The sequence below is a fragment of the Suricata suricatta genome, chromosome 2 (assembly GCF_006229205.1).
Source record: "Suricata suricatta isolate VVHF042 chromosome 2, meerkat_22Aug2017_6uvM2_HiC, whole genome shotgun sequence".
In the NCBI taxonomy this organism is placed as follows: Eukaryota; Metazoa; Chordata; class Mammalia; order Carnivora; family Herpestidae; genus Suricata; species Suricata suricatta.
This window is the reverse complement of record NC_043701.1, coordinates 12,177,373-12,191,413: the sequence shown is the minus strand read 5'-3', so window position 1 is coordinate 12,191,413 and position 14,041 is coordinate 12,177,373. Positions and strand designations below refer to the sequence as shown.

At 42.6% G+C, this 14,041-nt stretch overlaps 1 protein-coding gene across 3 annotated transcripts in view; it reads left to right on the top strand.

Annotated features, from left to right (window-relative positions):
- LOC115277969 (maltase-glucoamylase, intestinal) overlaps nucleotides 1-14,041 on the top strand; it is a 103,060-nt gene that overhangs the window by 38,030 nt on the left and 50,989 nt on the right. For 2 of the 3 annotated variants that reach the window (XM_029922391.1, XM_029922402.1), the window contains 10 exons: nucleotides 1,114-1,213; nucleotides 3,349-3,461; nucleotides 3,994-4,119; nucleotides 5,894-6,025; nucleotides 6,178-6,294; nucleotides 7,987-8,100; nucleotides 9,159-9,243; nucleotides 10,891-11,008; nucleotides 12,136-12,307; nucleotides 13,656-13,772. In XM_029922391.1, coding sequence (XP_029778251.1) covers nucleotides 1,114-1,213; nucleotides 3,349-3,461; nucleotides 3,994-4,119; nucleotides 5,894-6,025; nucleotides 6,178-6,294; nucleotides 7,987-8,100; nucleotides 9,159-9,243; nucleotides 10,891-11,008; nucleotides 12,136-12,307; nucleotides 13,656-13,772 — 1,194 coding nt within the window. The remainder of the gene's footprint in view (nucleotides 1-1,113; nucleotides 1,214-3,348; nucleotides 3,462-3,993; nucleotides 4,120-5,893; nucleotides 6,026-6,177; nucleotides 6,295-7,986; nucleotides 8,101-9,158; nucleotides 9,244-10,890; nucleotides 11,009-12,135; nucleotides 12,308-13,655; nucleotides 13,773-14,041) is intronic. The other variant, XM_029922397.1, reaches the window with a different exon arrangement.

The following is a 14,041-nucleotide window of genomic DNA, read 5'->3' as shown; positions in this document are numbered from 1 at the left end:
ATCTATCGAATTAGAATCTGCATTGAGGGGCACCTGGTGGCTCAGCTGGCCGAGTGTCTGACTCTTGATGTAGGCTCAGGTCATGATCCCTGAGTTATGGGATTGAGCCCCATGTGGAGCCTGCTTTGGATTTTCTCTCTCCCTCTCTCCTTCTGCCCCTCTCCTGCTCCTGCATGTGCACTCTCTCTCTCTCTCTAAAAAAAAAAAAGAATCTGCATTTAACTATGATTCATATATAATTTATTGCCTTTTAAAATTTTTCTGCGTTTATTTTTGAGAGTAAGAGGGAGAGAGAGAGAGCCCAAACAGGGGAGGGGCAGAGAGAGGGGGAGACCTAGAATCTGAAGCAGGATCCAGGATCTGAGCTGTCAGGAGAGAGCCCAATGTGGGGCTCGAACTGTGATATTGTGACCTGAGCTGAGGTTGAATGCTTAACTGACTGAGCCACCCAGGGGCCCCCATGTGCGGTTTCTATGCACACCAAACTTTGAGGTCTGCTTTTCTAGGGCAGTGATTTCAAGCGTGACTATGCACTGGAACCACCTGGAGAGATTTAACAAACTGTCAGTGCCTGTTCCACCACCAGAAACTCTGTTTTAACCGAGCTAGGTTGCAGCTCAGGTTGAGAACTACTATTCTAAAGTCTTAGAAAATCAGCTTAAGTTCTGAAGTCTACTATTCTAAAGCCAAGACGACCAGCTATCTTGAGTAGAGCTCCACCTAGTTGCTCATTAGAAAGATGCTTGCTTCACATTAAGGCTTGATGGAGCTTTTGCAGATGGGGTTAGGTTAAGCCTCTTTGAGAGAAGAGATGTTTTGAACGACAGCTTAGAAATTCTTGTTCTCCCACCTTTTAACAGATATCATAGGCTCCCACATTTCTACTAGATAAATGGTCATAACTGGCTCATTCAATAAGAGAACTCTAATTCACTTGGTTAACCTCAACTAAATGTAGGCTTGATATTTTAAAGATTTATGTGTGTCTTCTTTGACCAGGAGGTCCCTGTCAATTACTCACATGATTAACACTGATTTCTTAAGTCATTTCCAGCCATTTGGGGTTTAGATTATTAGATGGTAAATTTTTTATTTTTCATTTTCTTTCCGCAGGATGGGACTAACTTGTATGGTACACAGACATTCTTCCTGTGTCTTGAAGATGCTAGCGGATTGTCCTTTGGAGTGTTTCTGATGAATAGCAATGCCATGGGTAAAAAAACTAAGGGAATATTCATGAAAAAAATGCATAAAAGCAATTTTCAGCCCTATGATAAAAGGAAAGGAGCCCTTTAGGAATAGCTGAACCATAGCTCAGGGACTGGAATGTTCTCTGATTGTCTCATCCTTACTTCATTACCAGTGGGAGCCATAATAGCTTATGATTTTTCTGAATCTGGTTGCTTCTTTTGGAATATTTTTCTATGGTAGAGTTAAAACAACTAAGTCTATGATCCTATAATCTATTCAGAGGCAGATTCTACCAATTTGTCCTTTTTTCCTTCTTCAGAACTTTATCCAGTAGAGTGCTGATATAAACTGCTAGGAAACAGCCATTTGCCCTGGGCCTAATGATGACAATAGCAGAGCTTAACCAGGGAGCTACAACTGAGCAGTGACTATTTCATTAAGATAATCCAAAGATAGCAAGGTAAAGTGCAGTGGCAAGGTCATCCAGCAGTAAGATCAGTTTGTTTAAGAACAAATATTTTTAACATCATAGGATTCCAAAAACTAGCTAGCTTCCCCATCTTTAAAAGTTTAGACTCGACTGATGATTCTCAACTTTTTTTTTCTACTTATACCAGTAACAGTAGATCTCAGAGGTAATCAATCAATCACTATATGGGGAAAGGATATATACTAGAATTTCCCAGGGTTGATGGTGGGCATGAGATATTGCCCCCTATCTTCTTCTCAACTGAGAATCAATGGAATGGATAGCAGCTGCTCAAAGCATGGCCCACCGACGGTTCACAAACTGAGATGAGTCTAGAAATGGAAAGCAAACATTGCTATAGTATCCAAGGGCACACATGAACCCTTTTCTAGTATTTTTTTCATGTTATTTTACAAAAGCATCAGGTTCCAAAGAATTGCAAATTAAAAAAATAAAGCACTGATCCTTCACTACTGATTATTTGAGACTCACTCTAGGTGAGTTCACATCTTAGATGACCTAAGATGATTCTAGGATACCTAATAGTCTAATGATAGACTGACTTAGTGCAGGGATTGTACAATTATTTCAGGGTGTTGGAGGGAGCCAGAAAACAAGTTGAGTGAGGCTTAAAGGGAAGGGTCCTAGGATCCTAGATATCCCATGTGAGTTGTTCTTGTGACCAAAGAGTACATTTCAGTAGATCTTGAGCTTTTTTATTCTTTTATTCCTAAATGCAAACAAACCAAGGCTACAGGGAGACTTCACCTCTGAGAACTGTGACTGGGGCATAGAGGGATTTTGAATTTATATTATAATCTCTGACTTGTTTTTAATTTAGCTTTTGCTTGATGTGAGATTAACTGAGGCTCAGTGTGTCTAATTGGGTTCCATTCCTGCAATGATGATGGGGTGTGGGGTGCGAGCAATGTGTTTTGTAGCTGTGAATGTCAGAGAAGACTTGTCCTCGTGCCCTCATCAGTGTGGTATTTGGGGTCCTGTGAATCAAACTGACAAGAGAAAAGACAGTTTAGTTACATGTGCAACAGGGGAATACAAAAGAATGCTCAGCCAAGAGTAACTCAGAGGGGTGTTTAGAATTTGGGGCTTATATTCCACCCTGATAGGTAAATGGGAGGGGAAGAAAGGGCACTTGGGAAAAACAAAGGGCTTTTTAGAAAGATAAATGAGCCCTTAATGGGGAGATAGAATATTCTTGTGATGATGTCTGTTCAGGTGTGATGCCGATGTTTTGTCTCAGGGAAGATTAGAGTTGCTTCAGGGATGGGAATTTATGACAAGCAAGTTGTTCTGGAAGCCCAACTTTTTGGTTGAAAAGGGCCTTCAGAAACTCAAATATTTTCAGCTTGAAATAACATCTGTGCTGTGTGGCTTATCTGGATCCCTTCAAGAAACTAATTGCTTTTTTGTGGAAAGCCTCAGTTCCGACCGAAGGAGTGAAGACACTCCAATCACCAATTACTGAGATCTGTCTCCAAACAAATGCTTTGCCTTTCCCGTGCTGTGACGGTGGACCGGATCAGCAGAATGTGCCCCTTTGCTTATAAAACTTGGGGCATTGGATTCACTTTATTACTATTCAGATGATTGAGGATCCTACAGTCTAAAACTTTGTAACTGATACTCTAAATTCTAATATTTGTTTTTTTTGCTTTTAATGTTGCAAGAGGTAGCCCTCCAGCCCGCCCCAGCTGTCACTTACCGCGCCATCGGGGGCATCCTCGACTTCTATGTGTTCCTGGGCAACACTCCAGAGCAAGTTGTGCAAGAATATCTAGAGGTGAGCTTATGATATAATGGTTACGACTGAGGAAATAAATCCAAAATAGCACAAAGAAAAGTCAATTTAATAGGCAGGTGCAAGTCATAAAGGATCTGCTATTATAAGTTTCTGCTATAAATCTGCAACTACAAATTGACCCTACCCTCGATGATTTATCAAAGGGGCTAGGAAAATAGATTAACATTCCAACACTGAGGAAATGGTATCTTGGAACATGGACTATGTCTTGTGCCCCCGAATCAATGTTTTGTGCCCCAAAACCATGTTTTGTTTAAAATAGAGTATTTGCGGGGTGCCTGGGCGGCTCAGTCGGTGAAGCCCCTGACTCTTGATCTTGGCTCAGCTCGTGATCTCAGGGTGGTGAGCTCCAGCCAGGCATTGGGCTCCACACTGGGTGTGAAGACTGCTTGGGATTCTCTCCTTTCCTCTCTCCATGCCCCTCCCTTGCTCATGCACTCACGCTCTCTCTCAAAATAAAACTTAAAAAAATAGAGTATTTGTTAACTTTTGTTTCACATGCTTCTATCAGCTCATTGGACGGCCAGCCCTACCCTCATACTGGGCGCTTGGATTTCATCTCAGTCGTTATGATTATGGATCCCTCCAGAGCATGAGAGAAGTCGTGGAGAGAAACCGTGCCGCGCAGCTCCCTTATGTAAGTAAAGTCCTCCAGTAATAAAGGAATTCCCTTGGGGAATAAACACAGCTGTTTATATTATCTCCCCCTGAGATTCTTTCAATGTATAATACAAAGATTTTTATATATTCCGAATGCCAGACATTTTGTTGGGCCAGTCATTCCTTTAAGGAACTAGTTCTTTTTAGCAGGAAATAGGAGAGACCACAATTTTGGGGTTAGGAGGCAATCTGTTTTTCTTTGTTTTTCTTACAATGTTTTATTAGCAAAATTTTCTTATGCTTACTCTATTGACTGCATTTATAGAATGTGTTTTGATTTGAGTTCTCAAAAGATTTCTTTCCCTAGTTTAAGTGAGCAAAAGCATATAGTACATACACATAATAATGCCATATTTTTCTGTTTTGGGTGGTCACATCTGAATGTATCTGATATATCACGGAGAGTGAGGTTTTTTGGGAGGTGCAGTGGGAAAAGCCCAGAAGTGTCTGGAATAATACTCTTCTCTCCCCGACCCCAGACACATAGGTCCTAGAGCAAGAGTCCATTTCATTCTGGGCTCCACAATTTTCATACAGACAAAATTAAGAAAAAAATAAGTGCCAGTGTGCCCTAGACTCTAAGTCTAAAGTTCTTTCTTGTCTTAGCAAGAAAGCAGGATGCAGGATTAAAATGAGAGATGGCTAATGTCCGGGAAAAGACAAGAGCCCCGACTAAGGGTCCTTGCCCCATTTTTATTAGGATCAGAAGGCTTACAAATGTGATGGGTGTGCACAGAGACAATGAATCAGTGAACATCAACTCAGGGGCACGAGGGAAGGGGGTTTTGAAGATACACAGTGTTTGGGGCTTGGGCCGCTATTAAACACATCCTGGCTCCGGGCAGACGGGCCGGCAAGAGGCGCCTTGTCTGTTTAGTCCAGGGGAGATGACAGGGCAAAACACTTCCAGGTTAACAAGGCACCTTTTCTTCTGTGAATCAGCTCTGGGCAGCATGACCTGCAGCGCAGTGCTGTGGTCTGGATCTTGGTCCTTCCCTCCTAGTAGGAGAGCAGCTTTCTGCTATAGTACTAATTTGGGGGGCACTTTGCCCTGAATCCTAATCTTGCTTACCTCTATACCTTTGTATTGGGTGCCTCTGCACCCCTCTCTATTTTGGGGCCTTTGCCCCTCCCTCTCGATTCTGGGGGCTCTGCACCCCCTGTCTATTCTGGGGTGCCTTTGCACCTCCCTGTTCTTGGGGACCTTATCTTGTTTACACGAACTCAGGTGTGAGCATCCTATGGCTTTGTACTTCTTTATGCCTTGTTAACCCATTGGTATAAACCCAAAGGTTTCCTAAACTTACTCCGCACACCAAAGGACAGTTGAATTACGAGAGAAGCAAAGAAACAAAACGTGGGACAGCCAGTCCCTTCCTCCCCCTAGTCTTGGGGATGGGGTAGGATTTAGGTACGGATATGTTTTTGATAGCCTTAGTGATTTGTTGTAATTGTTGTGGTTTGTTTGTTAGAATGGTTTTTAATGCCCGAGGGCCAGGCAGCAAGGCCAGATGATGCAGTTAACCTGATTCCCGGGGTGAGGGTCAGGCCTTAGGGAAACAAGGGCCCTCTGTTTTTGAAATTATTATTGGAAAAGAAGCACCTAGATGACAGGGACTGATTCAGAACTCTGTTCAGGGCCCCACACAGAGTCAGTGTGTATCGTGGATGCTAGCAGTGATAATATGACTGAGTCATCCAAACAGGGAAATTCCGGAGCTCGTGGTTGTGGACTCTGTGTATTCTTTCAGGATGTTCAGCATGCTGATATTGACTATATGGATGAGAGGAAGGATTTCACTTATGATCCAGTGAACTTTAAAGGCTTCCCTGAGTTTGTTCAGGAGTTACACAATAACGGACAGAAACTGGTCATCATTGTGGTACGTGCCGTCCTCCTTTTCCTCCGGGTCAGGTGCTTGCTATTCCTTGTCATTTCATCCACTCCCCTTCTCCCTCGCCCCCCAAACCTCAACCTCCTGCCCATGGCTTGAGCTGGAAGCTGAGTCCTTCATTGTATTTTTCCTATTTGTAGGATCCAGCCATCTCCAACAACTCTTCCCCAAGCAATCCCTACGGCCCGTACGACAGGGGTTCGAACGCGAAGATATGGGTGAATGCTTCAGACGGGGTGACTCCGCTCGTTGGGGAGGTAACGGGACAGAAGATCTGGGGCTGGTGGTGGCAGAGGGGCTGTGGCACTATGCGAGCGCACATGCATGTGTGTTTGTGTGTGTGTGTGTGTGTGTGTGTGTGTAGTTGTCTTGTTGAACACTTTCAGATGCCTTACACATGCGACGGAGAGGCTTGCCCCTGTCGTCTTACCCCCAGATACCTACCAGCCATCTAACTTGTGCATTTCCCTCACACCCGAGTCCCTTTAAACAGTAGCCTGCACACTGAGTACCCCGTCCTCACCCTAACACCCCTTCCCTCTCCGGATGACTGCAGGTGGCCGTCCTCCCCTCCACATCACTGGTGCTGCCCTGACAGATGCCACCAGGTACCTCCTAACTGCCAGAGCCAATGGAACCATTTCATTCCACTTCGTACTGTTTCTTTGCAGTGTCTCACCAGTTTGACTACTTCTGCCTCAAACTTTTACATGTCCATGTTTTCACAAGGTTCTTATCTGTTGGTTCGCTTTTTTTTTTTTTTTTTTTTTTTAGAGAGAGAGAGAAAGAATGTGAGTGAGAGCACGGGAGAGAAAGAATCTTTTTTTTCAATGTTTTAAATGCTTATTCATTTATTTTGAGAGAGAGAGAGAGACATAAAGAGAGTGTGCGTGAGCAGGGGAGGGACAGAGATAGGGAGAGAAAGAATCCCAAGCAGGCTTCATGCTGTCAGCCTGGAGCCAATGCAGGACTCGAACACCGAACTGTAGGATTATGACTTGAGCCAAAATAAGGAGTCAGATGCTCAGCTAACTGAGCCACCCAGTCGCTCCCCACCGCCCCCCCCCCCCCCCCGCAGAGAGAAAGAATCTTGAGCAGGCTCCACACTCAGTGTGGAGCACAAGGTGTAGATCATGACTCTGGGATCAGGACCTGAGCTGAAATCAAGAGTTGAATGCTCAACTGACTGAGCCACCCAGGTGCCCCTCTGCTGGCTCACTTCTTTTTTTTCTGCTTTTTCTCTTCTAATGCCTTTGCCGACCCTGGTGCAGAGTGTCAGAGAGAAAGTGGGTAGCCGGGAATACGGAAGAGGAATTGATGCTGTGAACCAGCAGCTTGTAGCAGCTCAGCTGACATTTCGATAGGACTCTCCCATTTGCTGTTCCAGGGCCTGGGCCTAGACAAAGTGAAGGAACAGTGAGGCAGAGGTCAGAGGTGAAGATTAATGAGATGGATGATACTGGATTCATGGATTCATTCATTCAGGACTTCCCCATTTTTTATCATTTATTTTATTATAATTTTTAAAATGATTATTCATTTATTTTTGAGAGAGAGTGTGTGTGTGTGAGTGGGAGAGAGACAGAGAGACACACACAAAATCCGAAGCAGACTCCAAGCTCTGGGATGTCAGCACAGAGCCCGACGTGGGGCTTGAACCAAAAGCCGTAAGGTCATGACATGAGCCTAAGTTGAACACTTAACTGCTGAGCCACCCAGGCACCCCAAGGCTTACCCAGTTTTTAAAATACGTTTTTCCTCAAGTGACTGACTGAGTCCTCCTGATGTTTACTCTATGTGTCCAGAGTGCTTCACATTCCTAACTGGAAACAACCTATACCTAAACACCACTAATGCCATGATCGTATTAGGAATCTCTGCAAAGTACTCTAATTTACTCTATATTCATTTAACTGACTCTAATCAATGTGTTTCTTTTTCTCCTGTAGGTCTGGCCTGGAAAAACTGTGTTTCCTGATTATACCAACCCCACCTGCACTGTTTGGTGGGCAAAGGAATTTGAGCTTTTCCACAAGCAAGTGGAGTTTGATGGAATATGGATTGTGAGTTTTTAATACTTTGAATATTTGGTGGCTAATATTCCCATGGTGTGTATATATATCATTGAGTCAAGGAACATACCAGGAATAGGAGGAGGGAATATGGCAATAATTTTAATATTCCCAATCCTAGTATGTAAATAATCTTATCAAAACATGTAGCTTAGGATCTAAATCAGATTATTTGTCTTTTATTTTCTGAACCCAGCTCTTCTCTTAAAAATGAATTAGCTGAATGAAGTAAAAATAGGTTTATAGATGCCTTACATTGTCAAAAAGTGCACAGACTGTTTGATTACCAGTTCAGGGCTCTTTCATTGGACACATTGGACAAATTGGCCAGAACCAAAGTACCCAGGTGCATGACCAAACTGTGGCTGTGGTAAGGACAAATGTCATGTACAATACCAAAGGAAACCAAACTCAAAGCAGGAGATGTTCAGCAAAATTGGAGCAGTTCTAGAGCTAAACTTTTTTCTATTTATAAGAGAAATGTAGAAAATTCTAACAACATAGAAAGTTAAAAAGATGAAGGCAAAACCATCTAAAATGTTATCAGCTAAAGGCATCTACCATTGACATTTTGGTGTGCATCTTCCCAGACCCCTCCTTGCCCAACTGTTGGCACAGGCTCACCCCCTCACTCTCTCCAAATAGGTATTTGTGTGTGTGTGTGTGTGTGTGTGTGTGTGTGTGTATGTAGTGATATGTGTGTGCATTCATAGCTAAATTAGAATATATAGAAAATGTAAGTTGATATATATGGAATGATATAATTGAAATCTTTTTTCACCTAATGTTTTTGGAAATTTTTCATTTTTTTGGTAATTATAGACATATAGCATTTTGAAGGGATTTTGAGAAACTTCTCTGTGAAACCTTCAATGGGTAGAGAAGACAGGAGCATTTATTTCCCTCCATGTGCATGAGAACCTGTTTAAAGAAGAAATATCTGGAATCATTTCTTGGATTCCTCAAAAAAAGGGGGAGACAAACATCAGCACAACATACAGGGGGCATGTTACTTTTCCTTAGCAGTAGTTTTGTTGTTTGTCTCGTAGGATATGAATGAAGTTTCCAACTTCGTTGATGGTTCCGTTTCAGGATGTTCCACGAGCAACCTAAATTACCCCCCATTCACTCCCCGTAAGTCTTGATGGTAGTATGATTAAAGTGGCAATGCATAGTTGGCATTTTTAATTCATAAGGATAGATATGAACATCCCAGCAAGAGAGTTTGGACATAAATGTGCACAGGGAGAGGAAAATGTGGGTAATATATACAGGCGGTTAGGAAAGGAAAATCTAAGTACCCCATGCTTTCCTAAATGAGGTATAAATTCGAAGGGGGCCATCTTGTGTTTCTAGCTACAGCCTGAGCTGTTTCTAGGGGAAGGTCAAGAGAAGATACAGAGCAGAAGCCAGAAGCTAGTGGTTAATTTGTGTTGCTCTTGAGTGCATATGCCTGAAGGTCAGGGCTTACCAGGGAGAGACCAGATACAGGGCTTGGTCTACAGATGAGGGTGAAGTTCAGTGATTTCAAGAGTATGAAGAACACACATGAACCATAGGATGAAAAAAAATCCGGAACCCATGGCCTTGAGGGTCAAAGTCAGAATCAGTGACTATGATGCTAGTGAGCTCTGATCGAACTTTGAGCAACACCATCGTTTAGGGTCTGGCCCTAGAATTATGGCATTCATTGTAGTTTGAAGGAAGCTAGAGGCTCACAGACACATTTGATCTTGATTAAGGAAAGAATGAGGCACTAGCATTCTAGCATCTTATGAATACTTCCAATCTGGTGAGAAAATGGGAAAATGGGGGTATCTGGGGGGCTCAGTCGGTTGAGCAACTCTCTTAATTTTGACTCAGGGTGTGATTTCATGACATTGAATTCTGAGCTGGGTGTAGAGTCTGCTTAAGATTCTCTCTCTTTCTCTCTCTCTCTCTGTGCCTCCCCATCTCATGCTTTCTCTGTTTCTTTCTTTCAAAAAAAAAAAATAGAAAAATAGAAAAAGAAAAAAGAAAAAGAAAAAAAAAAAAGGAAATTGGGGCAGATGGGCCAGGGACTTGGATGGGAGCTAAAGAGTTAGCACTTCATTCTTTTGGTGATAAAAGTTATTTATGTTTTAGTCTAAGGGAAATACGATAGTCAGTGGTTTTGGAAATACTAATCTGACATTCATGTGCCATATGAATTAGAAGATCAGTCGATCAGAACTAAATAAGCCATTAAGAAACGATTGCAGTAGTTAAGATGCAAAGGTAACTTGGATGGGAGTCGGAATGGCACCAGGGAGCAGAGAAGAACAGATGCATGAAAGAGATTGGGGAGTCAGCCTTTATGCTGACTTTACACTGTCTTTATACTGACTTGGTACTTTATACTGTCTTGTCAGTGGGCATAAAGGGTGAACAATGAATTTATACTTTCATCCAATATTTCTATTCTCAGGCCACGTAATTAGACTCAGTTTGAAGAATTCTGATTAAGTCTCAAGTCTAATCAAATCCTGCAGCTTCCAAATGCTTGTCTGTAGTCACACGAGCACCTGGGGGTGGGGGGGCGGGAGGAGGGGAGAATGTGCATGGGGCGGCACAATTTATTTATATGCCAGAGAAACTACTGCACATGTAGAACCCTCTGGTAGTGCGGAGGCCACATGACCATTTACAGGATGGCCACAATAAACCCCGCCCAGAGTGCCACCCGTTTCAGGTTCTGCAGTAGTCAAAGCGCAGGGAAGGTACCTCTCAGACCATCACTTACTACTCCCTCTTTTGCTGCAGGGATCCTGGATGGGTACCTGTTCTGCAGGAGCCTCTGCATGGATGCGGTGCAGCACTGGGGCAAGCACTACGATGTCCACAACCTGTACGGCTACTCCATGGCGATCGCCACCACGCAGTAAGGCCCATGTTGCTACGGACTTAATACGCGATCGAGTTATCGATCTTGTTAGATGCTGGGTGCCGGGGTGTTGTTTTTAAAAACTCTGCAAGACAAGTATAGTTATTAATATTGAATGAATGAAGAAACTCCCTTGTCCATAGGGAAGAAGAAATCTGATAAATATTTGTGGAATGTATAAAATGAAAGGGTGGATGAATAAATGAATAAATGGATGGTTAGAAGAAATAAAAGAGAAATAACCTGACCAAGGGCAAACAGTTGGCACATCATAAAAGCAAAATTTAAACCCTGTTTTGCATGAGTCCAAGGCCCATCTATTTTCTCCTGTGCCGCACTGGATAGACTGGGAGGGGATGGGCCTCAGGGTTTTAGATTCTAGCTCAGCATCCTTTACCTTGCCGTGTCCACCTTTGCATGTGGACTCAAAGTCTACAGTGAGGAGTGTGTCCTGAGCATTTATTCTACTTACTGTAACTGCGGCAGCAGGAAGCCAGACTCAAACCACATTCAGTCGTTAGCAAAGTCATAGCAGAAGTTTAGCCTTCTTGAAAGATGTTTAAAATACCATAGAGCAAAAGTTTTTAAATACATGCATAAACTTCTAGAATATATATATACATATATATATTTATAGTTACTTATAAAAGTACACACATGCATCTATACATTTAAAATATCTTCATATTACAAAATTATGAGCGAAGTGTTTCTACCTCAAAAGATTTTAAGTTCCAAAAGGCTGTTCGTACGTTCATGTTTTGGTGTACGTTTAAAATCACACAATATGAAAGATCCATGGACATACATCCATGTAAAGTTAGATTTCACCTTTGTTCCATAAAAATTGTATACCTCTAGTTACTAGCCTTCTCAAGGCTGCTTTTAGGACTCTTGGACATTATGAATCTAATGTACATAAAAAAAACCTTAAGACAAATCAAAGCAAAATGCAAACGTACTTAAAGGTGCAGTCTGCTTCCACGGCAACTCTGACCCTACTAGGAAGGAGATGAAAGAGAATGAGGTATAACTTTTTAGATCCTTGGCATTGTCACTGTATCTGCTAGGTTGAGACACGCTAAGGTCACACATTGACTATTTAAGTTTCTCTCCCTTTCCAGAGCTGTCAAGACTGTGTTCCCTAATAAGAGAAGCTTCATTATAACCCGTTCAACATTTGCGGGGTCTGGCAAGTTTGCAGCCCATTGGTTAGGAGACAACGCAGCCACCTGGATTGATCTCCAGTGGTCGGTCCCTGGCATGCTCGAGTTCAGCCTGTTTGGTATCCCGATGGTGAGTCCGCGTCCCAACCTCAGTGCCCAGAAACCTCATCCTAGAAAATTGTCAAAGCATAAAGCTCACCTCTCCTACCCTTCCTTCCTGGCCCAGGGGCTTAATGTCTTGAGAACAATGTCTCCATCCACATCAGTACGGCTCTGATACTGTAACATTCTTTCCTGCGCTGTCTTATTACAATAGAAAGTGTAACCCTGAAGTGCTATCACTGTAATATTCTCTTATCAAAGTATAACATACACACAAAAAGTACACATATACTTTTAAGTATACAGTTGATGGATTTTACAAGTGTTCAGCTTGTATCCTATCTGTGTATTCACTACCCAGATGAGAAAACAGGACAGTGCTGGGTCCCTAGAGATGGTTTTGACATCTTTTAGTTAAATTTAACATATATATTATGGAGGTCCTACTGTGTGCAAGATACTAAGCTAGGTGTGCACAGTGAGGGTAGAGAAAAGCATAAATATAGTAAGAGAAACACCTCCTTGTTCCCCTAAAAGTTTACAATTTATATGTGTGTGTGTATAATGTATGTTTATATATATTTATATATTATAAATGATTACATATATTATAATTATAAATATATATATACACATAATTATGACAAGCTCAAAACATAGAAGTTAAAGTTTGAGGGAAATCCTGAGAAAGAGACTTATTAATTCTGACAAAATGACAAGGAACACAGGGAGTCAGGGAAGGGAGTCAGGAGAAGCTTCATGGAAAAGGTTGCACTTGAGTTTACCCTTGAAAATTGGGTTTATGTTATCAGACTAATGGGAAGGTCATTTTAAGATTAAGAAAGAAACATGAGGCAAAGCAGTAAGGGGGAGAGTTTGATGCATCTCTAAGGATTGGTCTGTAGGACTGGAGTGGTAAGTGATGCTAGAAAGGTAGATTGGAACCAGATTTTGAGGAGCCATGAGCTCACCTGTGAGGAGACCCTGGAGAGTTTTGAATACGTGAGTGACAGAATCAGATCTGGGCTTTGGAAAGTTAATTCTGTTAGTGGAGTGGTCAAATTAATAATATCAAGAGTATCTCTCATTCTATTCATCAAAAAGTTATTGTATGTCAAGTGTTTTACTTACATTATCTACATTATGGTATCTCATAAAGCCCTGTGTAGCTAATTAATGACCACTTTAACCCAGGGAGGAAACTGAGGCACAGAAAGGTTGAGTAGCTTGCTCACAGTCATCTGACAGTAAAGAGTGGACACGGACGTAACTCATTTCTGATCACACTACATAAGGCTTCTCTGTAAAAGGTGGCAAAGTGCAGCCGGGAGCAGATGGTGGGACTGAGGTATACCTTCCGCCCGCTGTTCTTCCAGGTGGGAGCTGACATATGTGGCTTTTTACTGGACTCCTCTGAGGAGCTCTGCAGGCGGTGGATGCAGCTGGGAGCATTTTATCCATTTTCCAGGAATCACAATGGCCAAGGCTACAAGGTGAGTCTCCCAGGAGACACGATCAACATAAACTTGGCCCGCATCTGAGCTGGATCTGTCTGCATGCTTGGCAAGACATCCGTTGAGCCGACCTCCTCCCTGGTGCGTCACTTAGCCTAACTTGCAATTAACCAGGGCCTCCAGCGATGCGCCATTAGCATGCCCTGCTGTCACAGACTCTTCTACTGGCACTGCGCGTCGAGGAGTCGAGGAGATGGCAAGTCTGTGAAGGTTTTTATCAAACGTCTGTGCATTCGATCTACTTGGCT